The sequence below is a fragment of the Diorhabda sublineata genome, chromosome 7 (genome assembly GCF_026230105.1).
Source record: "Diorhabda sublineata isolate icDioSubl1.1 chromosome 7, icDioSubl1.1, whole genome shotgun sequence".
NCBI lineage: Eukaryota > Metazoa > Arthropoda > Insecta > Coleoptera > Chrysomelidae > Diorhabda > Diorhabda sublineata.
The window spans coordinates 22740018-22766985 of record NC_079480.1 but is presented as its reverse complement, the minus strand read 5'-3'; the positions used below and the strand labels follow the sequence as shown (position 1 = coordinate 22766985).

Genomic DNA, 26968 nt, shown 5'->3' with positions numbered 1-26968 from the left:
CATATTCAAAATTAAAAATCAACAATTCTGAATATTTCAATCCTTTTCAGCTATTGGTAGCCGTGTTAAATTGGTGTAGGTTACCCTCGAAATGTCTTTTTGATCCCCCGCCTATTTGACATCAAAAGTAATCACTTGACTACCCCTCTTATAATTGCTGTGTTTTTGGCATCAAAACGTCACGTGACTACCCCTCGTATAATTGTTGTACTTTGTAGGTATCGAATTTTGATGTCGAATCGTCACGTGACTATCCTTTGTATAATAATTGAACGATTTCAATGCTCAATAAATGTAGAATTTATTTATACTTATTATAAATTTATAATATTTTGTGAGCCAGTCACCCCTATACATTCCAGAATTACAGTTTCAAATATGTCGGCGAAATATGAGGCGTTGACAAAAACATTTCAACTTATGGCGCACTTTGTTACTGGATACGGTGTATATTTGATGAATTCCACACTTAATACATAGATAATTTTTTTATTCACTCGGTATTTATTGTGGATTAAGGCAATTTTCAAATTTTATTAAATGAGTCATAATTCGCTTTTCCCACATATAATCAATATCCTATTACCTTCCATATATTAGAGTAGTAGAGAGTATATAATTTTTGATAGTACTGGTTTTCTACTTATAAAGCGAAGATGCTGCACGGAACAACAAAGTTGATGACAGCTATTCATAGGGCGGAAACATTTTAATGAATGTTGTAAAGTTTATGATGTGCAACAGTGTTGCCAGAATTGGAAAATATTCTCTAACATGAAGAAAAGTTTTTTTTTTCGTGAATTTTTTATTCGAATTTTGAGGTAAAATTCTATGAATTTCGATATTTTTGTCAAAAAATTTTAATTTCTTCTATTTTTATTTGATTAAATATTTTGTTCAGTTATCCGCAGTCTGTTTTTACAATTTTTTGTCGTTAAAGTTAAAGAAATGTGAGAAAAATATGACAACGCTGATTTTATGAAATGCCAAGGGAGTACTAAGATTTTTAAGAAAGAAATGAAACGCTAGTTGTCGATGAAAATTTTTTTAATCAATAAAAATAAATTATTTTATATACAGAAACAATTATTATGAATTGAAAAACTAAACTAATATTCCAATAAGTGGTTCTTGAAAATATTACTATATTACTACATTCAAAATTTGGCCCAATACATTTATTTATATCCCAAAAATTCAAAAAAATAAAATATTTATAAATTTATTCATAAAAATATTTACGAATGTTTGATAAAATTCGAATCTACTACAATTTTTTTTTCTATAGTATTTTTAAAGTCAACTGAAGCACTAAAAGGAAACTGATTTTTAGCCACACTGTATATATTTGAACAAACTTTTAATACACCAAAAACCATTTATTTTATTAAAAATCATAGAGAAACTAAAACGTTTTCCATTTGTAACCACAAAAAATTATTTTACCCCTGTATAATATAAAATATCGGAAATAAACAATTTTGGGGTGCAGCCAAAAGTCAAAACCAAAAAATAACGACCAATTAATGACAGAAAGTTGATTTATTTCAATAAGTGTAATAAAAATTTTCCCAAAAATTAACGTAATTGATGAAAAAAAATTAATTCCTTAATACAACACTACCATTTTTGATAAGAGTATAATGAGTAAACGACATTGGAATTAATTTTATTAGATTGCGTACACTCAACACACTATTTACTACCATTATATCAATACTTATCACACATTCTGGTCCTTCGAGCCTTCATTAGATTCATATCCGACTCGAAGGACCAGATAGGGTAATAATCGTAAACATAGGCGTCTAATTATCCACTATTATCACCTTATTTAGTCTTTTGAACCTCTCGAAGGCTCAATTGACTACAATGAGTATGACTTTTAGTTTTTTGGTGATCAATAGTGTGTTCAATTTGTCTAATTGTGATTTTAAGCGACTAATTAAACCTGCTGTATATTAAAATAACACTAACACTCACGATTATTACAATATCTCGGTTTTGGAGTCGTTATGGTTTCATATCCGGCTCGAAGGACCAGATAAGGTAATCATCATGAGTGTAGGCGTAGTTTTTGTAAACATTCAGTCTAATCACTCACAATTGTCGCCTATTAAGTGCACTGAACCAGATTGAAGCCTCCTGAAGGCTCAGAAGACTCTTTCGAGTCGTTTATGGTTTCATTTCCGGCTCGAAGGACCAGGAAAGGGAATAATTTTCATTTGTAGCATAGTAGTAATAAACAACGTGATCAATCAAACACAAAGGAAAACAATTTAGTACCACAACACCAAAAATCACATTTACCACTCTTCCTAGCTTTCTATAGGTTTGAATCCGGCCCGAAGGACCAGATAAGGTAGTAATTTCCACTTATGATTGTAGTAATAATAAATATTGTCTCTTGACAAACGTATAGAATCACAATTAGGCATTACCGTAACATTAAAAATCACAATTAACACGTTTTGTGGTCTTTCGAGCCTTCTATAGGTTTATTTTTAGTTCGATAGTGAAAACTACGCATTTAGAAGAATTATTGTCCTATCTGGTCTTTCGAGCCTTCTATGATTTTATTTCGGCTCGAAGGACCAGATGCGGCATGAAATGTGTTTACTGCTGTTACGATAATATATAGTGTGTCCTATAAGGCATCTAAAAGAGGAATTAATGTCTTAACTGGTCCATAGAGCTTTCTACGGGTTTATATCCGGCTCGAAGGATCAAATACGACATGAAATGTGTGTAATGGAGTTAGGGTAGTATACAATGTGTCCTATCCAATATCTAGAACCACAATTAGACCGAATTAAATCATTCTCAAGCACCACAATACTAATAATCACAATTATTGTCCTATCTAGTCCTCCGAGCAGGATAAAAACCCATAGAAGGCTCGAAGGACCAGATACGGCAAGAAATGTGTGTACTACTGTTACGGTAATATACAGTGTGTCCTATAAGACATCTAAAAGAGGAACTATTCCCTTAACTAGTTCTTTGAGCCTTCTATGCGTTTATATCTAGCTCGAAGGACCAAATACGACATGAAATGTATGTAATGGTATTAGGGTAATAAACAGTGTGTCCTGTCAAGAAACTGGTACCACAATTAGACCGAATCGACACATACTCAATTACCACAATACTAACAATCACAATTAATGTCCTATCTGGTCCTTCGAGCCTGATACGAACCCATAGAAAGCTCGAAGGACCAGATACGGCAAGAAATGCGTGTAATGGTGTTAGGGTAATATACAGTGTGTCCCCTAGAAGAAGAATTATCTCCCTATCTGGTCGTTCGAGCCGGATACGAAGAATCTGATGACTCGAAGGACCAGATAGGGTGTCTATCGAGGTAGTAGAAGTAGTAAATATGTTTCCAACTTAGATTTGATATAATTTAAGAGTTCCACTTATATTACATCAACAATTTTTCGACTGACGGTCGTATTAATAAGAATACACATTTCGAATGTTCGAAATCGGTCCATAGAATAATATAATAAATGCGATTGTCGTATCAACCGGTCTTTTTTCTATGATCGTAATTCACCAACCGCTGTCCCACCAGATATTTATCGTTCTTGATGTGTTCGTACAACTTCCTGAACTGTCTAATTTGACAGTGAATGATCAGGGCCACGACGAACACCAAAAGTAGGAAAGGATACAATCTCCTGGCGACGAAATTTCTCAATTGGACGTTAGTTACAAACAGTGGTACCAAAGAATAAGCGATAACGTACGGCGTTGCCAAAGCCAAACCGAAACTGACGATGACCGGAGCCGCTAGTTCGCGGAAAATAAAAGTCAAATTCATGTCGCGGATACCATCTCGATACGCCCTCTCGATGGCGGCTCTCAAAAACCAATCCGGACCCATCATGGTGATAGCGCAAGCTATTTTGGTATACAGAACCCCCAAGGCCCAATCTTGCCATATAAACAAAATGGGTGTTTGGTGTATCGGCACTCTGAGCGGGACGATGCACACTAATTCGAGCAATAAACCGAACAACAGCGGAATTATCCCTAGCAGGATTGTACTGGCTACTATCGTCTTCAATCCTAGTATGCACCATTGTTTTAGACGGTCCATCATGGCGGCCCTACCCTGCGGTAACCATCCCAGGACTAGACTAACCGCCCGCGCGGCCAACCAACACAGATACAAACCGCAGGCCGCCGTGTACAGTTCGTGTACTTTTACTTCGGTTTGGGCGTCGGTGGTGGAGATTTGGGGAGCCGGTGGCGGGGCTCCTACCAACCATAGAGACATTACGCTTCGACCTAACCATACGGGTACCGTCAAAGCTATCAGACTCGATATTACTAAGGATACGCAGATGCTTAGTAATAGACCTACGAGTCGAGCTACGAAAAACGATGGACGTACGTACGGTTGGAAACCTGAAAATAATTATCGGTTACACTAGATCACTCTATATATTTCTTAATCAAATATCGCGGGTTACGAAAATATAGTACGCCCCCGGTAAAACATGATACTTTGATATATGCGAAAGTGGGGTTATTATTTAGAAGAAAAAGAAGAAGAATGTGTTTTGTAATGAATTTGTTTGTTAGTCATTTTGAATATAGGGTGATCCATTTTAAAATGAAAAATGTACATTTTGATACACTCTTTATTAGATTTTTGTCGGGAAAATTCGGGTGAAAAATTTCGATTTTGATACTAGATATTTGTCAGGAAATTTCGTTTTATTTCAATAGACGGTACATCAAAATATCCCCGTGTAATATATCTTTACGAAAATATAGTACACCCCCGGTAAAACACGAGAGTTGTTTTATTATTAATAGAAAAAGAAGAAGATGATGAATATATCGATGATTTTAAATACAGGGTGATCCATCTACAACAAACGATTATATGTGAGTTTCGATACACCCTGTATTAAATACAAAAAACGTCAATAATTTCCATAAATTTCATAGTTTTTTAAAAAATTATTTTATTTTCGTTATACGTGGCGTTCAGTTTCGTCAAGAATTATTTCAAATACCCCCGTATAATATATGGTTACGAACATATAGTACACCTCCGGTAAAACACCATATATTGACATCTACTAGAGTTGGTTTATTATTAATAGGAAAAGAAGAAGAAAAGGGTGTAATAATGAATATATCGATGATTTTAAATACAGGGTGATCCATCTACAACAAACGATTATATGTGAGTTTCGATATACCCTGTATTAAGTCCAAAAAACGTCAATAATTTCCATAAATTTCATAGTTTTTTACAAAATTATTTTATTTTCGTTATACGAGGTGTTCAATTTCGTTAAGAATTATTTCAAATACCCCTGTATAATATATGGTTACGAAAATATTGTAAACCCCAGGTAAAACACGATACATTGACATCTACGAGAGTTGGTTTATTATTAATAGAAAAAGAAGAAGAAAAGGGTGTAATAATGAATATATCGATGATTTTAAATACAGGGTGATCCATCTACAACAAACGATTATATGTGAGTTTCGATATACCCTGTATTAAGTCCAAAAAACGTCAATAATTTCCATAAATTTCATAGTTTTTTACAAAATTATTTTATTTTCGTTATACGAGGTGTTCAATTTCGTTAAGAATTATTTCAAATACCCCTGTATAATATATGGTTACGAAAATATTGTAAACCCCAGGTAAAACACGATACATTGACATCTACGAGAGTTGGTTTATTATTAATAGAAAAAGAAGAAGAAAAGGGTGTAATAATGAATATATCGATGATTTTAAATACAGGGTGATCCATCTACAACAAACGATTATATGTGAGTTTCGATATACCCTGTATTAAGTCCAAAAAACGTCAATAATTTCCATAAATTTCATAGTTTTTTACAAAATTATTTTATTTTCGTTATACGAGGCGTTCAGTTTCGTCAAGAATTATTTCAAATACCCCCGTATAATATATGGTTACGAAAATATAGTAAACCCCAGGTAAAACACGATACATTGACATCTACTAGAGTTGGTTTATTATTAATAGAAAAAGAAGAAGAAAAGGGTGTAATAATGAATATATCGATGATTTTAAATACAGGGTGATCCATCTACAACAAACGATTATATGTGAGTATCGATATACCCTGTATTAAGTCCAAAAAACATCAATAATTTCCATAAATTTCATAGTTTTTTACAAAATTATTTTATTTTCGTTATACGAGGCGTTCAATTTCGTTAAGAATTATTTCAAATACTCCCGTATAATATATCGTTACGAAAATATAGTAAACCCCAGGTAAAACACGGTACATTGACATCTACTAGAGTTGGTTTATTATTAATAGAAAAAGAAGAAGAAAAGGGTGTAATAATGAATATATCGATGATTTTAAATACAGGGTGATCCATCTACAACAAACGATTATATGTGAGTTTCGATATACCCTGTATTAAGTCCAAAAAACGTCAATAATTTCCATAAATTGCATAGTTTTTTACAAAATTATTTTATTTTCGTTATACGAGGTGTTCAATTTTGTCAAGAATTATTTCAAATACCCCTGTATAATATATCGTTACGAAAATATAGTAAACCCCAGGTAAAACACGATACATTGACATCTACTAGAGTTGGTTTATTATTAACAGAAAAAGAAGAAGAAAAGGGTGTAATAATGAATATATCGATGATTTTAAATACAGGGCGATCCATCTACAAGGAATTTACGAAAATATTGTACACCTCCGGTAACACAGGATACTTTGATGTGGAAGTTTAGCTTGTTAATGAAAAAAAAAAGAAGAAAAACGTGTAATAATGAATATGTTGGCGATTTTATATATATAGGGTGATCAATTTATTATATACGAGTTTCGATATATCCCGTATTAGATTTAGATGATAAAATAATAATTAATACAAATTAGATGAAAATAAAAATTACCTGATGGAGGTTCCATCATCAATAAAGCTTGATGCACCGCCCCCAATCCGGCTCCAACTTCGGGTTGATTGTTTCCGTCTTGTTCTCCATCTTGATTCTCCTTTTTATCGTCATCCCCCAAGAGATACGAATGAATATTCAAAACCCACGCCACAACCCGACACCAATTCCTCACTAGACCTTCGATTAAAAAAAAAATTCACAAATCAAAATCCAAAAATAAAAAAAAAACAAACTCACCTTTCAACCATATCCTGGTGTGCGACTGTTCCAACAACGCGGGCAGTATAACTTGCAACAACAACAGTTCCAAAGACAATTCGTTAACTTGAGAATCGTTATTATTCAAAGACACCGTATAAGGTAGAAACGAAGGTAAAATCACCTTCAAAATCCTTATAGGTAACCACAACATCAACAAAACGGCGCTACCGAAAATAACAGCCGAAATAAGCAGTTTCCTGACGTGTTTCAATATCGGTAGATGGATCATCTCTTGTATCGGACTGAAATCGGGATCGTTGAAATTACGTAGAAACCACAACACCCCCGGACGTAGTATCTCCCTTAGTAATAAAATAAACGAAGCGAAATAATAAACGTACACCATCCCTATCAACCAGTGGATGAATATCGAAGTACCGGGGGCCGAACGGAATGTACTTTCTCTATCTTTCAAAGTGGCGTCGAACATCGTTAACGAACAGATGTCCAACCACCATCCGCAGACTAACGGAATTATCCCGATTTCCACCACACTTAGCATCGATACTTTTACAACCACGTAACACAGTCCCATTATCCTTTTGGTTTTATTGAAATTCATCCAAGCTGCTATTCTGTGTAATAATATGAACCAAATACCTGAAATTTAAATATATTACGGAAATTATCGCATTCACCACCAGTTAAAACTTTTTACCCGCCCCGTAGTTTGCGTAACGCACAACAACATAAACGTAAAGGGAGGTTTACCGTCACGTGACTTAACCTACGATTCATCGATCTTCTTCTATCGATAGAAAACGCGGCAATCGTTTTTTTCCCAAGATTTCCTTGGGCGTCTCTTTTCCATTTCTCTAGCTTGCCAAATCCTTTTTGTACTAACCATCATAGTTCACAGTTACTTTGTAGGCAGCCAAGGGATTGTTCAGCACCGAGGTGCCTCACTTTGACGTTACCAAACGCCGATATCTTTTGAGAAACCGATCAAAAGATTCAGCTTGAAGCCTTTGACGTCATTAGGCAAACTATGAGGCTTGCCCCACTGTTCATCTGCAGTTTCATGCACCAGAGGCCTTTGTGATCTTCCTTGATGTCTTTTGAGAAACCATTATGGGGCGGGAAAAAGCTTTCGACCAATAATGTGTAACCAACTTACCTACTGCGCAATAACCTACTAAAGTTGTTAATAGACCTTCAAAATGACTAGCAGCAGCCGCATCTCTCATATTAAACAGAGATAAAGTTAAGAGTCCCATATGGTAAGGCGTATAAGCGAATATCAAAATAAATAGAGTATTCAACGATATAACCCAAAATACGTGTTCCAAAAATAATAAAGATCCATCGAGACCCAACAACCGTTCCCAAGTTATCTCTTCGGCTGCTCTATCCCATTCCATAGGTATCCAATTGTTATCGTCACCTACGTTAACATCACCTTCTTCCTGTTGCTCGGGATTATTTTCAACCACAGGACCTAGGATATTACCTGACTTAATTCATTATCCGACATTAATAGGTTTTAAAAGTACCTGCGTCTTGTATTTGAGCGTTGTCTTCTGCTAATTCCTCGGCGATGTTTTCTAAAATTCTCGGAGGTTCGTCTTGGATGACGTTGTCTCTTTGTAACCAATCCGGTCCCCCGCCGTGTAATATTTGTTCCCTTAACCATACCAATCCGGCGAAAGCGAATAGAGTACAGGTAACAACGAAACAACCTTGGAATATATCGGAAGCTATATTTTCCGATGACATCATGTCGAATGGTAAGGTCAGAATTGCGTCGACTGTACCAGCAAACAAAGCCCTGAAAATTTATTTTCAATAGCTCGTTTGATAGTTTCTATTTCGAGTTTAGATCGGGAATGGTGCAAGGGATAACAGGAATAAATCACAGGGTGTCAGGTCACTTGACCGTGCGGGCCACTCAACGAATCCCCCCTTGTCTTCCTATCACTTCTCCATAATGAACATTAAGGACCCACATAATATAATAAACGGATATCTCACGGGCCTCAAAAACTCTGAAACAACCCCGCAATACTTAAGGTGCAGACGATGCTATTTGAAGAAGGTATTTGATCCGCGCTCGTGAAATGCCAGGCACTCCAGATCATCCATGATGCACCAGCGACATTCAGGATCATCCTTAATGTACCAGCGACACTCCAGATTATCCATGATGCACCAGCGACACTTTGGATCATCCATAATGCACCAGCAATACTCTGGATCATACATGATGCAACAGAATCACTCCCGATCATCTGTGATGCACTAGGGACACTCCGGATCATCATGATGAAAACTAACCATGAGGAAATGATTGTTTTGAAAAGATGGATCCAATCGTCCAAATTTTTGACACCATGTTTGAAAGTAGAAAGTACACCAGCAATTGGTGGTGTGTCTTCAAAGTATATATGCAGAAGAAGACCAACAAATGAGATATGAAGGTGCAATGTTTGTGTTGTTCCAGTATCTCCACACCGGAGAAGACCCCGATGGTGTTGGTCTTTCACCTATTGATTTACAGCTACAAAAGCCTGTACAATAAGTCGTCCTCCTTTGCAAAGCAATGGAAAACGTCCATTGAGTCTGTAGATGTTTTGAACAAGAAATTATTGACCATGATTGGCACCTTGAGAAAAAATAAGTTTGTTGTGCCCAAGGAATTTTTTGCTAACCCTAACTTTAGTCTCTTTGGTTCTAAAACAAACCGACCATGCACCAAGGAAAAAAATCACCGCGTAAAGAAGAAACTTATTCTAACATCAAAACCAAATGTGCTGTTGGCCTTATGGCCTCTAACTGTGTTGTAAAGGCTCCTAAATGTTTCATACAAATAGTCGCCATGTTCTTGAAATAACTGGCACAGGAATTAATTGGATCCCATAGGAAACGTCGTCTTGAGATCTCCAACCTTTAACTCATTGTCGAGGATGACATAATGAAGGTTCTCCAAGGAACAGTTCCATAAGAATCCCGGCTGAGTGAAATTTTTTGATGACAAAATGCCAAAGAGGAAGACAAGTGGTAATTGTCCTCCCATCTGTGAAGGAGAATTGCATTAGATGCTCAAAACCTGCCTTGAAGGCAGCTGCAAAGTCTGTTAAATGGAGTCCTAAGTATGTGTAAAAAATAACAAGTTTCCAAAGACTTCAGATTTAGTTTAAGTGTATAGGTTAGGTCTCATTTTTGTCTTAAGGGGCCATCCATAAAGTACGTCACACGAATTTTGAACCCCTCCCCCCGTCCTTGTCACAGGTTTTATAACCCCCCCCTCCTGATGTGACGTCACACATTTTTTAAATTTATGTATGTATTTAAAAATAATCGAGAGAAAACGATTATTTCCATTTTTTACTTATTTTTATGAAATAATAATCTAATAAAATTAACATAAAGTCCAACATTTCATAAAATTTTTTGAATTTTCAATTCATATCCAAACTTTGCATTTTAGTATTTTAAATTTTAACATGTGACGTCACAAAACTATTGATGCCCATGCCCCTTGTCACACGATGTCACACTTTGGTGATACCCTCCCTCCCCATTAACGTGTGACGTACTTTATGGATGGCCCCTAAATACGTAGAAAAAAAAACAAAAAATTATTGAAAATAGTAGTTTTTCAATTTTTTATGATCAAAAATTGAATAAAACTTATTTACACCTGAAATTTTAACTTTTTTTATGGATTTCTTCAAATATTAATATCAAAAACATAAAAATAAAATATCTCCTCATAATTTCCCCCCAAATAACCACTAAAACGCCTCTACATATGTTATATCTACCCTAATGTCATCTATTTAAACAAAATTTGATAAATTATCTTCATAACTTGATATACAAAAATTACTCATAAATTTAAATTTATTAAGCAATACAAATAAAGTTTTAACAAAAAAACGTTTTAATATTAATCAAATAATACGTGATTATTACCTGTAAATTCTGCAAGCTGTTAACGGTACGATTCCCAACCAAGCAGTACCTACTAAAGTATAATGGAACCAATATTTAGCTCCAGTTGCAATTGAAGACAATAAACCAGCAGCTAAGTCTCTAACGGGTAGCCTCCTAGGCATATCGGGGGAATAAATAGGAGTAAATGAGAATCTATGACCACAAAGTTCACAGTATTCTTTTCTAGAATATCGCATCCATTGCATCAAGCATTCTTGGTGAATCCACTTAATACTTCCTGTACATATACAAGGATGAAACAGAGGTCTGTCGGATAAACCTTCAGATCTGCACACCCTGCAAATATCAGCGTTTGATGCTTCTTCCATCATTGCTAACTGAAACAGAAAAAATTATTAATTATGATACATAATTTTTAGATGTGGTTTTCGACTACCTAATTTAATTATTAGGTAATAATGTTGACGAAAGCTATAGATTTAAATCCATTGAAAAATATTTTAAATGTGAAATTTATGTCTTTTTAATTGAAAAGAAATAATTATATGTTTTGAGGACACCTTTATCTTTCTTTTACACATAAATGACAGGTGACAAATAGATTACTTTGACATTTACGTCATTCACGAATTAAGTACAATAAAATGTTTGTTTATATTGCCCAATATTTTAGTAATTTATTTTCGCTTCTAGAATAAAAATTATATATCTTAATAATATAATAATTTAGTAACATAAAAGCATATGAATTTAAATAATTTATTACTATTATCATATTAGTTAATTAAGGTAGCACCACTGTATTATGTTATTTGAACATATTTATCCGTATATAATGTAGTCTGTGAATATGCCAACATAACCTAACCTTATTTAAGTGTTATCGGTCAAAAATTTTGGCGCTACTTTGAGAATATAGTTAAATGTTATTGATGATTTTTGAATTGTAATTTGAATTATACTAAAGTTAAAATATGAAAAGTATTAAAAACTATTTTACAAGTCCGAAAGAACAAGTAGAAGAGAATGGGAATACGAATCCAGTAGAATGTAAGCAAGAGCAAGCTAAGAAAAAACGGAAAAAGAAACGAAAACATTCCGATCCTGCTATTACGGATGTAGCACAATTATTAACAGATAATTTAAAATTTTCACCTAATAATATAACACAGACTAAATTAATTTCTTTAGAAAATACTCCAAAAAACGAAGTTGTTACAACTGATGATATATTAATAAATACGAAAGAAAATAAAAGAAGTAACGTCGCTGGGGGTATTATAAAAGAGTGTAAGTTAAAAATATCTAATAATTCTCCGCTAGAAATTGATTCAATAAAACGAGAAACTAAAGAAAACAAAACTTGTAAGTTGAATGCATTTCAGTTTATGATGGATAAAAGGTAAGTGGAATTTTTCAAATATTGTATATGAATTTTCGTATAAAATATAATAATATTACCTAGCATTGTCGTAAAAAACGATTTTTTTTACAAGGAATAAAAGTATTGGATCTAATTCACCAGGTAAACATTTAGATAAAGAACTGCCTTTAGACGAGGGAAAAAATAAGGAAAAACTAGCCGCTAGGCGACATTTATTTTCAAATTGGTCGGAATTAAAAGGTGGTGAAAAAAGAAAGAGACTGGAACAGGAAAAAGATGAAATAATCAAACACAAGTTGAATGAACGTACAAAGAGATTTAAGAAACTTTTAAAAGTAGATAAAAATGAGAAAACTGAAACATTGAAAAGGAAGAGAAGTAGAAGAATCAGTAGTAGTAGTGAAGATAATGATGATTTTGAAAAGAAAGAGGTAAATAAACTCAACTCAACATATATCGAGTTACGCCAGCCATTTTATGGGGTAACACCTCACAATTTTTTGCTATTTGATTGCTAACTTATTTTGCAAAAACCAACCTTATTGCTCACGCTGTTGCAGAGAGAAACACGTTTCCCTCTACCTTAATATTAAGCTACGGCAGCAATCTGTATTATCTCAGCAACTGTGAAACCTATTGAAGCCAGCTCAAAGCGATAATTTTTTGCTAATTAATTACTAAAAGATAGCAGGATCTCCGGACTCCAAAAATCACCCCTAAGACTCGAATTCGATCAGCTCTCAATGGTGTTAAGCTACAAGATCTTGAAATCGCTATCTAGACTTATTATATATTATATAATATATTATATAATTATTGCAAATTAATTGCTAAAATATTAAATTAGTCCTGGATTCTGAAAACCACCCGCAAGACTAGAAATCGACTCAATAATAAAAAGACGGTTCTTTTTATTTTTTTTTTTTTTGATAATTTTCGAAAAACATTTTTTTTGAATAAAATGTCATATATTTGTAGCTGCAGCAGCTTAACACCACCGAGGGGTTGTCAAGTTCGAGTCTTGGGGCTTTTTGGATTTGGGACTAATGCTATTTTTTAGCAATAAATTATCCCGAGTTTATAAATAATTTTATCGCCGAGGTAGTGTTTCTGGTGTCTATCCACCAAGGGGTTTAGGGGGTGATTTTCGTTATCTGGGATTCAAGCGGTAGAGGAAACGTGTTTCTCGTCAGCGGTGTTAGCAATAAAATCGGTTTTTGCTATTTAAATAGCAAAAAATTATGGTTCTAGTCCGGTGCTTTCCTCAGAAATGACTTAGACTTAAATTTATAGGCGAAACAAAATATTTTAAGAAAAAAGGGCGGTGGTACTAAAAAAAATTACGTTAAGGATGATACATCAATTGGAAAATGTACAAGGGATGGTTTTAGTGATATTAAAAATCCATTAACTGAAAATAGGGTTATAAAAATGGAAAATAACAATGGAAAATTGGATAAAACGGGAAATTTATTATCGTTTATAAAATCGGAACAAAAAGAGAAGAAGAATAAAACCAAAAAACATTCGAAAGATGAAAAATATGATAAGAAACAACAGAAAGATCCAACAGGAAACGAATCAAATCAAGAACGAACTTTGAGATCTTGGAAATTGAAAATAAAACTAAAAACTGACGATTTAAATGACGAAAAGTCCTCACAGAAACCTCCAGTTGATTATTTGGAACTCTCATCATCAGATTTAGACGAATGTGTTGATTTATCTTCCGATAGCGAAGATAAAAAAATGGTTAAAATCGCTCCGGTTTTCCATAAATCGCTACCGAAACCTAAAGAAGATCCAGCGATAGCGGAAGCTAGAAAACAATTCCTCATGAGCGGAATTCCTTCTTCTTTGAAAAAAATAATCGACCGACAAAACAGGTAGCTAATTTTCGATTTGTTGTTGTTATTATTATTATCGTTTTTATTATTTTTATTTTCCAGTTTTATAGATCAACAGGACGCGTTTCCGGTTACGAGTCACGTTCAACAAAAATGTGACAGTTCGTTCTGGAACCTACCCCCGGTTCGATTGAAATTACTCGACGACGCACCGATTTCGATACGAAAAGATTTGATATGTGAAAAAATAATCGGAAGCGATCGAATCGGGGGTGCGAATACGGAAAATCGAGTCGGAAAGTTTGTGGATTCGGGGATGGTTTTGAGGAAAATTAAAAAAGAAAATCCCGATTATCCGGTGATTAAGTCCTTTCGGCAAATTTGCGGTAGCAAATCGGGTGTAATTGAAGGGGATGGGGCGTCGGGGAGACGGAAGAAGGGTAAAAAGGTTAATGGAGGAAGTGTCGTGGAAAATTTTGGAGGAAATTGGTGTATGTGGACGGAGAAGTATAAACCGAAAACTTCTAATGAAATTTTGGGGAATTCTCAAGCGATAAAACGTTTGAAAAAGTGGTTGGAAGATTGGGAACAATTCAGGTAATTTTTTTTATATATTGATCTGTACGGTAAAAAAATTGATTGGGATGATTTATTTTAAAGAAAAATGTTTTTTAGTGTATAAAAATGTGTATTTTTTGGAATCTGGTGTCGATAATTTTATATTTTTCCCTCGTTTTTTGGATCTAGTGAAATCAACATTTTTTATTATTTTTTTTTTTGAAAACTTCCCCAGGGAATCGAAAAACAACATTTTTTAGTGTTTTTTTGGTAAATCTTTGTTTTTACGCCGAACTAAACACAAAAAAATGATCATTATATCGAAAAATACAAGGTTCAATCACTATTTTGTAATAAAATTAAGGTATTTACATATTATTGTGGTTCCCCCGTATTTTTGGTCCTATAAAATCGAAACATTAATATTTTTGGGTATTTTTTTGAAAATTTCCATTTTATGACGGATTTATGAAAAAAATATGGAAAATTTTCATTATTTCCACTAATACAGGGTTTAGTTACTATTTTGTGCAAAAAACAAAAGGTAATTATATACTATCGCCTTCACCTCGTATTATTTGGTTATACACAATCAAAAAATCAACTTTTTTTGAGTGATTTTTGGTAAATTCTTCTTATTGAAGCGGATTTTGTACTACTACTACACTATTTTGTACTAAAATGAGTTAATTACATATTATTGAAGTCCCCTCGTATCTTTTATTCTAGTCAATCGAAAAATTAATATTTTTGATTTTTTTTTGAAATTTCCGTTTTTATGACGGATTTCTAATATAAAAGTTATGAAAAATTCCCATTTTTTCTAAATATACAGGGTTCAGTCACTATTTTGTTACAAAATCGAAAAATCAACGTTTTTAAGTGTTTTTTTTGGAAAAGTTTTTTTAAATCTTTCTTCTTATAGCGGATTTATGATGAAAAGTTATGGAAAATTCTCATTATTTCCTAAAATACAGAGTTGTCAGTATTTTGTGCAAAAATTGAAGTAGTTATTCCATTCCCCTCGTATTACTTGGCTCTAGAATATGGAAAAATCAACCTTTTGAATTGATTTTTGGTAAATCTTTGGTATTAATGCAGATTTTTGCCAAAAAACAAAGAAGGAAATTGCCATTATTTCTTAAAATACAAGGTTCGGCCAATATTTTGTAAAATTTGATTGTGAATTTATGTTTTTACAGCATATGTATGACAAAAAATTATTATTTATGACAAAAATCTATAGAAAATTTTCATTGTTTCTACAAATACACGAGTTAGTTATGGGAAGTGTTCATTATTTCTAAAAATACAGGATTTAGTCAGTATTTTTCAATAAAATTCTATAAAATCAAAAAATCACTATTTTTGAAGATTTTCGTTTGTGTACATTGGCTCTTATAGCTATTTTATTGTGAAAAAATACAGGGATCAGTCAGTATTTTGCATTAAAATCAAAATAATTTCATACTATCGCATTCCCCTCGTATTTTTTGTCTTTATATAATTGACAAATTAATATTCTCCAGATTTTTCTTGAAAATCTCTGTTTTTATCGTAAATCTATGACAAATATTATTGATTTTTCACATTATTTCTTATAATACAGGGTGCAGTCACTATTTTATGAAAACCTTGGATTAAGTGAGGTTATGTTAGCTTGAAGTGAGGTTATGTTAGCTTGAAGTGAGGTTATGTTAGCTTGAAAATAAGTTACGTTAGGTATGAAATAAATTGAATCAAAAGTGAGGTTAAGTTAGGTTTAAAATAAGTTACGTTTGGTGTAAAATAAATTGGATTAAGTTAGGTTAGGTTAAAAAATAAGTATGATCCACCTACGAGTATAAATATTATACACGATTATCAATTTTTTATATCCATATACGAGGGTATTGCGATAATATAAAACCTCTTACTCTCGATCAAATATCATTTCAGCAACGAAATTAATTTGGGGGGAAAAACAGAAACTCGCAGCAGCGAATCCGAATTTGAAACAACAGATTGCGATAGTCGAGACAGTTCAAAGCTACCGGGGAAAATAATAATCTTAGAAGGACCGTGTGGTACTGGTAAAACCATGTCAGTGTACGCAGTTTGTAATGAATTAGGTTACAACGTGATCGAATTGAATGCTTCGAATAAACGAACAGGTAAATAACTAAAATATATTCGAAAACAAAAATTCTAACAAGATTTTAGGTAAACGGTTGTTACAAGAGCTACAAGAGGCTACGCAATCCCATCAAGTTAGGAAAAAGGAATCGTTTTTTCAATCTAGTACCAAGGAGAGTTTAAAAAACCACAAGATGTGTTTACTTTTGATAGAAGACGTCGATTTGGTGTTCGAACAAGACGACGGTTTCGTAAACGCTCTACTACAGCTAACCGCTACTACTAAAAGACCGATAATAGCCACAACTAACGATTATTATTCTATTTTCGTACAAAAATATTTCGGAACGTTCGAATTCATACATTTTTCACCGCTCTCATCTTTTTCTTTAGCCACATGGTTACAAATCGTCTTCCTAGTTGAAGGATCATACGTTTGTCGAAACGAAATAGGTAACAACAACTTATGATTCACCCTGTATAATCAATATTTATTTTTCACGACTATTTGTCTCGATTTCAGGTGTACTTTCTATGAAAATCATCTGCGGGGTGAATAAATGGTGGATATAATTAAAAATAGACGTGGTACATTTGAACTACTACAATTTATTAATCGAAAACTCAATATATTAAGTGTTTTTTTAAATCTTTCGTACGGCGGATTTATGATAAAAAGTTATGACAAATTCTCATTATTTTTTAAAATACAGAGTTCAGTCATTATTTTGTGCAAAAATTGAAGTAGATATTTATTATCACATTCCCCTCGTATTATTTGGCTCTAGAATTCGAAAAATCAACCTTTTGAAGTGATTATTGGTAAATCTTTGTTATTAATGCGGATTTTTGACAAAAAAGAGGGAAATTCCCATTATTTATATACATACAGGTAAATAGGTAACAACAACTTATGATTCACCCCATGTAATCAATATTTATTTTTCACGATTATTTGCCTCAATTTTAGGTATATTTTCTATGAAAATTATCTTCGAAGTGAATAAACGGTGGATATAATTAAAAATAGAAATGGTACATTTGTACTACTTCAATTTATTAAGGGATTTTTATAAATAACCGTGGTACGTTTGAACTACCGCAATGGTTTTCATAGAAAAGGGACTTGAAATCAACATTTTAAAAATTAAAAATTGATATTTTTTATCGTTTTAGGTAGTTTATTAGAATATAATAAAGGAGACGTTCGGAAAACTTTGTTACAACTACAATTTTGGTTGCAATCGCAACCGAAACCAAATCTAATCAAAATAGAAGATAAAATTAACTATAATGAAAAATTTACTGACGTGGATAATTCGATAGAAGAAAAATCTTACAAAAAGTGCATTTCGGTTTCAGAAATATTCCAAATGGACCAACCTTTCCTTATACCGTTTACCTTGGACTTGTTGTGGTGGAATATCTTTTCCAACGAAAGATTGGATAATTTCCAAGAAACAGTGGTGAATAGTGATAGTGATAAAGTGGGTTTAGTGTCGTTGGGTAAAGTGTTCGATTCGCTTTCGTGTGTTGACGTAATGTGCAAAAACGTTTCGTGTTATAAAGAAGGAAATATTAAAGTTAGGGATAGTTTGGAATTGTGCGAAACTTTTAATTGTTACGACGACCCCGAATTTTTACATGAACTTACAAGTTATTTAATGAACGGTTACATCAGTAAGTACGGTGATAACAAAAATAAATTGGATCCAGCTTTACCAGATAGGACGGAAAGAAGGTAACAAATTTATATATAATGTCGAAAATTAATTAAAAATAATCAAAATAATTGGGTAAATTTTTTATTTAAATCTATTAGGTTGTGTATCAGAGGATTTGGAAGAAATACGAGGGTTACTAGATACATTTCTAACCTAAAAATGAATTTTTATTGTTCGAATTAGTTTTATTGGTCTCTAAATATATTTAATTGAGTTTATTACACTTTTTTTTGTACTAGAACCAATTTTTGTAACTCTCATAGCTCAAAAACAAGATTAAATATTAAAAATGCCCCAACAGTTTTTTTTATAATTAGGTGAAAAATTAATTATTTGATACTAAATCAGGGTAATATAATATTTGTATCATCACCTCGACCTTCTAGCTAATTAAAAATTGAATTATTCAAGCAGAAATATCTAATTTTACCTTTAATAATTATTTTTTCACAGTTTTTAAATTTATGTTAATTATATTTCTTCTCGCAACAACTTTTTTATTTTATCATGTCTATCTTGAGTGTAGAGTTTTTTTAAAGTGGTCAAACAGTTATACATATTTTCATTTGCTTGGTACAATGGATTTTTAAATTTCTATTATAAAATATTTTTTCAATAACCTTCGTAAAGCTTAAAATATATACAGCACCCCTCGTATGTACCCTCAAAACACGTCAATTGTATTAATCTTATCAATCCTATTGGATTATTTGCTTGTTATAAGGAATTTAAACATTTCTATTGTAACAAATTTTTGAAACCCCCTGTATATCGAAGTAATAACTTTTGATTTAAATTTTTCTCTAAATTTCTTATATATCAAATTAGAGGGTGTGTAGGGTATAATAATTCAACTAAATTCGTAATTTTAACGTCTTTTTAAGTAATTTTTCTGTATCGCTTCCAATACAGAGTGATTCATTAACGTTGTTTGACAAAAAATTTTTTGTCGCTTCCCGCGAATTAAATCTTATTGAGAGGGGGCTGGTACATTATAATTTACCATAATTTATCCTTTTGATGTCTTTGGACAAGATTGTACTTTATTGCTTCTAATACTTCTAATAATTTATTAAGAGTGTTAAAAATATTTTTTTATCCCTTCTCGTGTATTAAAGTAATTAAGGGGGTCTGGTGCATTGTAATTCAACGAAATTTATCCTTTTGGTGTCCTTTGTAGAGATTATACTTCCAATATGTGTGTGATGTGTGATGTGCTTAAGGTCCTACAGAAAAAATTATTTTTTTGTCGCTTTTTGAAAGTCACAAGTAATTAGAGGGGCCTGGTGCATTATAATTTAACAAAATTTATACTTCTAATGTCTTTTGTAGAGATTATATTTCTTATACAGGGTGATTTGTAGAAGATATCACACAAAAAACGTTTTCTCAATTTTTCAATGGCTTCCCGCGAGTCAAACTTATTTATGGGGGTGTTTTATGCGTTATAATTAAACAAAATTTATACTTTTGTAGAAATTATACCTCCAATACAGAGCGTTTCGTTAAAATAGGCTTCTAATACAAAAAAAATATTTTTTCAAATTTTTTTACTTCGGGAAAATAATTAGGGGGTCAAAATAAAATAAATATCAAAGAAAAATGATAAACGCACAAATATAAGACATTAATTTTAATTCCAGATGGAAAACGACGTTACAAGAATATGAAAATGAATTTAAGAAAGCATTACTACTATCAACAGATAAAAAATCTTCCACTTTAGATTATCTGCCAGCTTTGCGTCATATCACTAGATCGGAATCTGTACGAGCTGCTAGTAATACGAAACGAGGCAATCGTTTCAGAAATTATTTAAAAGATCTCGGTGTAAAATGTCAGGATAAAACAATTACAAATGCTTGTAGAATATTCAACAACCATTTCAGTATATGACAGTTGAAATTCATAATTTATACTATAGAATTAGTTTGGAAAACTTCTATTATGTCATAATGACACTTAAACCTAAATTTAAATTGATTTTAATTGTTTGTTGTATGTAATTGTCTTCTTTAATTGACTACTACTTATTGATATCGATATCAAACTGTTTTATGTATCTTTTGGTTTGATATGTTCCAGGGGACATTAACAAATTGTTTAAATATCTCTGATTAGCTAGTTCAGACCTACAGTTATATATCGTATGTTGAAATTTAAATAATTAGGCGAATTTGATTGTATAAAAAATTTTTTATTATAAAAAAATTATTATAACATCTTCGATTAATTATTTTTACCCAATAAGTTGTTATTTTGAAGGTTATTGGTGGATTAAAAAGTTATTCTCGAAAATTAAGGCATAAGATATAATTTATTACCAAAATATTTAATATTTGCTTTCATATTATGGGGTTTTATTGTAATTTCCTCGTTTTTCATTTATACGCTTCCAAAGTACAAAAAAATGCATGGAAATTTCATATTTTCTCTTGATTATACAATTTTTTTATACGAAACGTTTTATCTTTTTAATTTAACGTGTAAAACAATTTTGACTCACTTTTTATTATAAATTATATACCAAAGTAATTTTTTTATTTATTTTTAATTGTCCCGGACACTAATATCATATTACTTCACCCAACAAATGACAAAGTAATTGAAAATGTCAAAAAACTACTAAAGAAACCTTTTAATCCGAATTTAAAGGTTTCTTTAGTATTTTTTTGACATAATACCGATATTATATTGAAAAGTTACGTTATTATTATCACTTCTAAGGTCTATTGTGCCCCAAATGAAAACTGTCCTAGTATCTGGACCAACTAGAGCTCTCCTGTCAGTTCTGGTATCTTCAAAAAATGGATTTTCTCTTCCCAAAAAATTCCTACATTGAATTATAAGGATATAAGGTCTATTGTCCCCAATTGAAAACTGTCCAAGTTCTCTGGACCATCTAGAGCTCTCCTATCAGTTCCGGACTCCTTACAAACTGCATTTTCTTCTCCCAAGAATTCCCTATGTTGAATTATGGTGGTAGGGTTTTCTGTAACTACATAATCCAGAGTTTCTTCTCCACAGTACCCGTATTTATAATTTTCAGCTAGACCTAGTCTCTTTAGGTGCTTCCTGATCCCCTATCCCCTATCAACATTATAGTAGAAGCCTAATTGGGTTACTGAAAACATTTACCAATAGGGTATTTTCGTTTCTAATTACTTGTGAATCCCCTAAATCAAATATAGTGAAATCTGCATATTTTATTATCAATCCTGATGGATTTTTGAGATTTTGAATGACAGAATTGATAAAACAAAAAGAAATAGATAATAATTAATTAAGAGTTATTTTGATTCATCCAGTAGTTAAAATTAATTACGAAATTGAATTTAAATTAACAATATTAATTGATTACACTAATAAAAGGAAAAAATGTAGAAAACCGATGAATTTTATTAAATATCATTCAATTTTTGAGAAATAGTAGAAAAATTTTATCTTTTAATGTTGAAAATGGAAAAATTTTTCTGTTTCCTTCAATGATGAAATTTCTCCTTAAATATATGTAAAAATATGAAATGTATAAATTAAATATTTATGAATAATTGTGTTAGTTATTATTTAATACATCCCTAAGGTTAACCCTATGTTGAAATATTTTACATTAGAAATGAGTATGATCGAGTTTGAAGTCATAATAAAAAATTTACCCTGTATCTACGTGTTTGTTATATTCAGACATAAAACTATTAAATATGAAAGTTTTTTTTAAAAATGGGCCACACTGTATAATTAAATATCTCGTATCAATTCCAGGTTCGTTTCTTTAATTTCTAAATCGTTTATAATATAAAATTTTATTTCGTCCTAAAACCGACCCTGTTCAATATGATTTGAAAACATTTTGTGACAAACAAAATCTAAATATCCGAAGTGTAATTTAAATCATTTCACGCGTATCAGTTAGGGAAAATGGCTAAAATTTGGCTCCTTGTGGTATTACTTACATAGTAATAATTATTGTCTATGATTAGTTTTCATAAAAAGTAAATTCTAACTTGCCTGGATGGATAGTGTACGGATTTAATGCGACAACACAAAAAAAGAAGAAGATTAATAAAAGGTTAGGAAAAAAACAACTGTAACATATTTTTTATTACAATGAATATACAATGGATAATACGATAAATAGCAAACAATAGAAAACAAATGATATTCTATCAATCGCAGCAGCTAAAAGTATCCAGTCTTTCTGTAAATTCGGTTTGTTTTGATGTAAATGGGATTTAATAATGTGGTTATCGTCGCTATTTCCATCATCGAATTCACTTCCTTGGTGTTCCCTCATTTCTTCAACCATAACACCGTGATTTTGGGTAAGCGTCTAAAGTAATTCATATTTAACGAAACGCTCGTTATACAGTACTTTTTCTCACCTGATCAATGTAATTATCTAGTCTTAATAATTTCCCAAATTTCCCTGTTAGGGGTTGTTTAATGACCCATGGAAGCGAAGTAGAATGTCGAATTCTGGATAAAGTTATGACTATCACAGAGCCGACCATGGAAAATGTTATAATGTATAAACTACTAGTGTAAAACATCACTAAAACATTTATTAAATCATCATGTGAAGATCATACGAAACCAATTAATTTTACCTATCAGTGGAGTTTCTGCCCCCATTAGAGGAAGTTTCTGTGTGAAATATAACGTGAATAAACAAACTATCAGTGCAGTACAAGCGTTTAATATAATTTTTTCTCCTGCCTGAGGAGGTAAACCAAAACTTAACATCGTTAAAATAATCACAACTAAAAAATATTTCATTACACCAAGAAAAAACATTTATGTATATACTAACCGAAGGCCGGTGTAACTATTATTGATTTATAGGAAGTGGATATTCTTGTTAAGGTCATATTTACAGTTATGTCTGGATATGATTCGGCACAACATGAATAATATCGTTCACTTCTAGTTTGAGACACTTTTGTTATTTCCCATTCGGAATTGTGAATTATCAACTCTAGCTACAAATAAAACGAATACTTTCCCTATCAAATTATAAGTTTTGCTATCTTAAAAGTATTTTATTTTTTTTTCGTATGAACTAACCAGGACTTCTTCACATGTAGAATCAGGTACCAAGACGCATTTTTACCCCAAAATATCTACAGGCATTTGTACGCTGAATGCTTACTTTTCCAATAGAAAACAATGGTGTTACAATATTAAAATTTGTCATTATTATTACAGATTTTAAACAAACAGGTACTTTGTTATGTAGTTTTATTTCGGGTTCAGAGAATTATTTTTAGAGTTTAAAGTTAATAATAATATTTTATTATATAATATTTATTAAATTTTATTTTTATCCCTTAAAATAAATCGGCGATACATATTAGGTACTGGGAAATGATCAACACATTTTTATGAACGTTTTTTTTTGATAAAGAAAAAGTTCTGAAACGAAAAATTTTTGATACTTTTGTACTTCCGACTGTATTTCTCTGCTTCTATATTAGTAAAGCGATTTTCGGAACCAACCTTTATTTTATGCATCCTCAACTGCTTGTTTTGTATTAATTCTATTTCCTTTATATCCACTAGTACTTTTAATTATTTTTTTCCCTAATTCTATCGTAAAATTAACTCAATCATTAGTTATATTTCACATTTTATAATATTTTGTACGTTAAAACTCCTTTTGCTTACAATATTAAAACATAACCTCACGATACATTTGAACTTTTCAATTGACACTAATCATTCGTAAAAGAAGATAATTTTATTATGAGTATTGTACGTATTTTATTCAATCAATAATTGATAAAAAATAAATTTTTCTTAATTTTTACGTTTTAATACAAATATTTCAATTTCATAGTAAAAACAACACGAATTTGTATATAATTATCAAAAATAGTTCATTCGGCTTTTTCCGTAGAACATCGCGTTCCATGTACAATAAGTTTTGACAACTCCTATTTCCTGTGTTCATTCCATAGAAATAGATCATAAATACCAATAAAAATCCGCGGAAAATTTGAATTTAAACAATTTATTTACAACTTACCCCTACTTCCGGATTATCGTCATAATGCAATAGATCGATTTGATCACCGCTATAAGTCCACGATCCGAATTTCATGTAACATTCTTGTTTATCGAAAGGCCAATTTTTTAAATCTAAACCACAAAGAACCGTTAACTGAGTCGGAGGGACCCACAAAACTTTACCGTCAGGATAAACTAAAAAATGCGTGTTGCCGAATTGATTAACCGCCGTACTAGTGGCACTAAAACGACAATAAATTACACAAAATTCGTTATCTATAATGTAGTATTCGTGAAATAATCATAGAGAACAGGCTTGTTCAACTACTGATATAAAAAGAACATCGATATACTATTCTAATTGGATCTTTAATATCTACTCTATATATAGACCACCAATCAGTTTGGACCCACTCTATGGAAATAATTAAACGCAATACTACGTTCGAATTAACGTACACCAAAGAACGCAACTAACAATTTAAGACTCTATTTTTTTATTTTATCTATGTTTCTATCACCAATCGTGATCACGAACATGTATCCCCTACCTGTTATATAAATAAATATCAGGCTGCCATAATTCGTGTTCGGCCAAATGTAATGTTGATAAGTTGCCGTAATTAGAGGGATCCCATTTTAATTTTTCATCATTCCACACCTTCAATAAGAATTGTATGATAGAAATAAATTTCGCGTGCGTGAAAATATATCTCACCATTCTTAACCAAGCGTAAACGGTTAAAGTGGATTTAAACTCGTTGAATTCTATGTGTCTTATGACCATTCCAAATCGCACTGTCGTGACGTTATAGTGCTGGGCCGGCCTTGAAAATTTATCGTAATTGAGCAAAAGATCATGACGTAATTGATCGGTATGGGTGGCGTTCCAAATTGGTTGGGGACCTAATTCTGTAAAAAATGAATCTTAAAAATTGATTTTGATGAGATTAAAAATGCCATTTTAATTTCTTCTAACCGTAAGTCATTCAGCTGTAAGGCAAAAATTTTATATCTCAACTTTATATTACTGTATCTCAGAAATAATATAATGTAGTATATTCTCATTTTTTTTCTTGTAAAATAATAATTAAATATTATTTTTCTAGATTATAGATTCAAAATTATTACAAATTGGTTTTGTACAATTTTTTATATATATAAAGTTGAAAAAAATAGTTTGCCAAAGTCGATTTTTCCAATCTCAAACTATTTCTCAAATTTTTTTGAATCATTTTTGTTGATATCTCAATTTATACGCCCCCTACTTCAAAGACGCCACCCCCTAGCACGTTCATGATTTATTTTTCTAATCTCATCAAAATTTAATAAACGTAGGTAATCTTACTTGTTGTAGTAAATCCAGAATTAGCACACACAATAAAATGGAATAATAAAAATATTGATAAATATATTATCATATTTAGCAGTGTTTATTTTGCCTATAACACTTTCCAACTGTGATTGTTAAGTTAGGAGAAGAACCGAAAACATCTGAATAGAGTTTAATTAGATAAATATTTCCTGTCTGTAGAGTTTATCGCTTCTCTCCCACTATATTGAATTAATTCCAATGATTTTATTTCTTTGTATCATACTCGTTGCAACTGGGATAGTCAATAATTTTTTTAATATCTTACTGGGTAGACGAAACCGACTCTGTGCTATAGGTAGACATGGATGCACAATATGGCGGCTTCGTGAAAACGTACATTTATAATTTTTTAATAAAACTGAACAAACTCCTACTGCAATGTTAATTTCGTCATATTTTTTTGTTGTTGCCTAGTTAATGTGTTCTATTAACTTTATTTTTCATTAATTTATTAGACACGCTCATTGAATTTTAAGTAAAATCATCACGTCTACTATAAACAAAAGTTTGGTGCCCGAGGTTTGAAGGAAAAGTATGTAACTTTTAACTTAGGTCTTATTAAAATATTTATTAGTGAAATATCCAGAACATAATAAACTTGTTCTTTTTATTACAAAAAACCGTTTCTTCTAACTATTTTTATTTATCATGTTTTTAACCTTGTGATTTATCAAATTTTTTTGTAGCATTTTATATATTTAGAATTAATAGTAGGTAAAGTGAATAAAGAAAGAATAAGTTACCTGTGAAAAGTGATCATTAAATATTTATTTTTCGAGTGTTAGTTTTTATATAAAAATTTAGAAAAACTTGCTCTCAAATAACCAAAATAGAATCAGAAATATTCGTATAAAGA

General features: G+C 31.7%; 3 protein-coding genes across 3 annotated transcripts; 1 reads left to right on the top strand and 2 right to left on the bottom strand.

The window, feature by feature from the left end:
* Positions 1-1029: 1029 nt before the first annotated feature.
* Positions 1030-11702, bottom strand: LOC130446206 (E3 ubiquitin-protein ligase MARCHF6). Its single transcript, XM_056782300.1, has 7 exons — positions 11540-11702; positions 11122-11480; positions 8700-8974; positions 8324-8644; positions 7183-7806; positions 6943-7122; positions 1030-4419 (listed from the first exon to the last, which is right to left on the bottom strand). The coding sequence occupies exons 2-7, from the start codon at positions 11472-11474 to the stop codon at positions 3530-3532; spliced, it is 2643 nt and encodes an 880-aa protein (XP_056638278.1). The 5' UTR covers positions 11475-11480; positions 11540-11702; the 3' UTR covers positions 1030-3529.
* Positions 11703-11735: 33 nt separating this feature from the next.
* Positions 11736-22119, top strand: LOC130446205 (enhanced level of genomic instability 1). Its single transcript, XM_056782298.1, has 8 exons — positions 11736-12505; positions 12600-12918; positions 13781-14373; positions 14437-14931; positions 16831-17045; positions 17095-17460; positions 18184-18748; positions 20375-22119. The coding sequence occupies exons 1-8, from the start codon at positions 12078-12080 to the stop codon at positions 20625-20627; spliced, it is 3234 nt and encodes a 1077-aa protein (XP_056638276.1). The 5' UTR covers positions 11736-12077; the 3' UTR covers positions 20628-22119.
* A 698-nt stretch (positions 22120-22817) lies between these two features.
* LOC130446204 (acetylcholine receptor subunit alpha-L1-like) lies at positions 22818-26243 on the bottom strand. The gene is made up of 8 exons (XM_056782297.1): positions 26086-26243; positions 25456-25649; positions 25289-25398; positions 24757-24979; positions 23542-23710; positions 23339-23491; positions 23114-23283; positions 22818-23061 (listed from the first exon to the last, which is right to left on the bottom strand). The coding sequence occupies exons 1-8, from the start codon at positions 26156-26158 to the stop codon at positions 22834-22836; spliced, it is 1320 nt and encodes a 439-aa protein (XP_056638275.1). The 5' UTR covers positions 26159-26243; the 3' UTR covers positions 22818-22833.
* Positions 26244-26968: the final 725 nt, after the last annotated feature.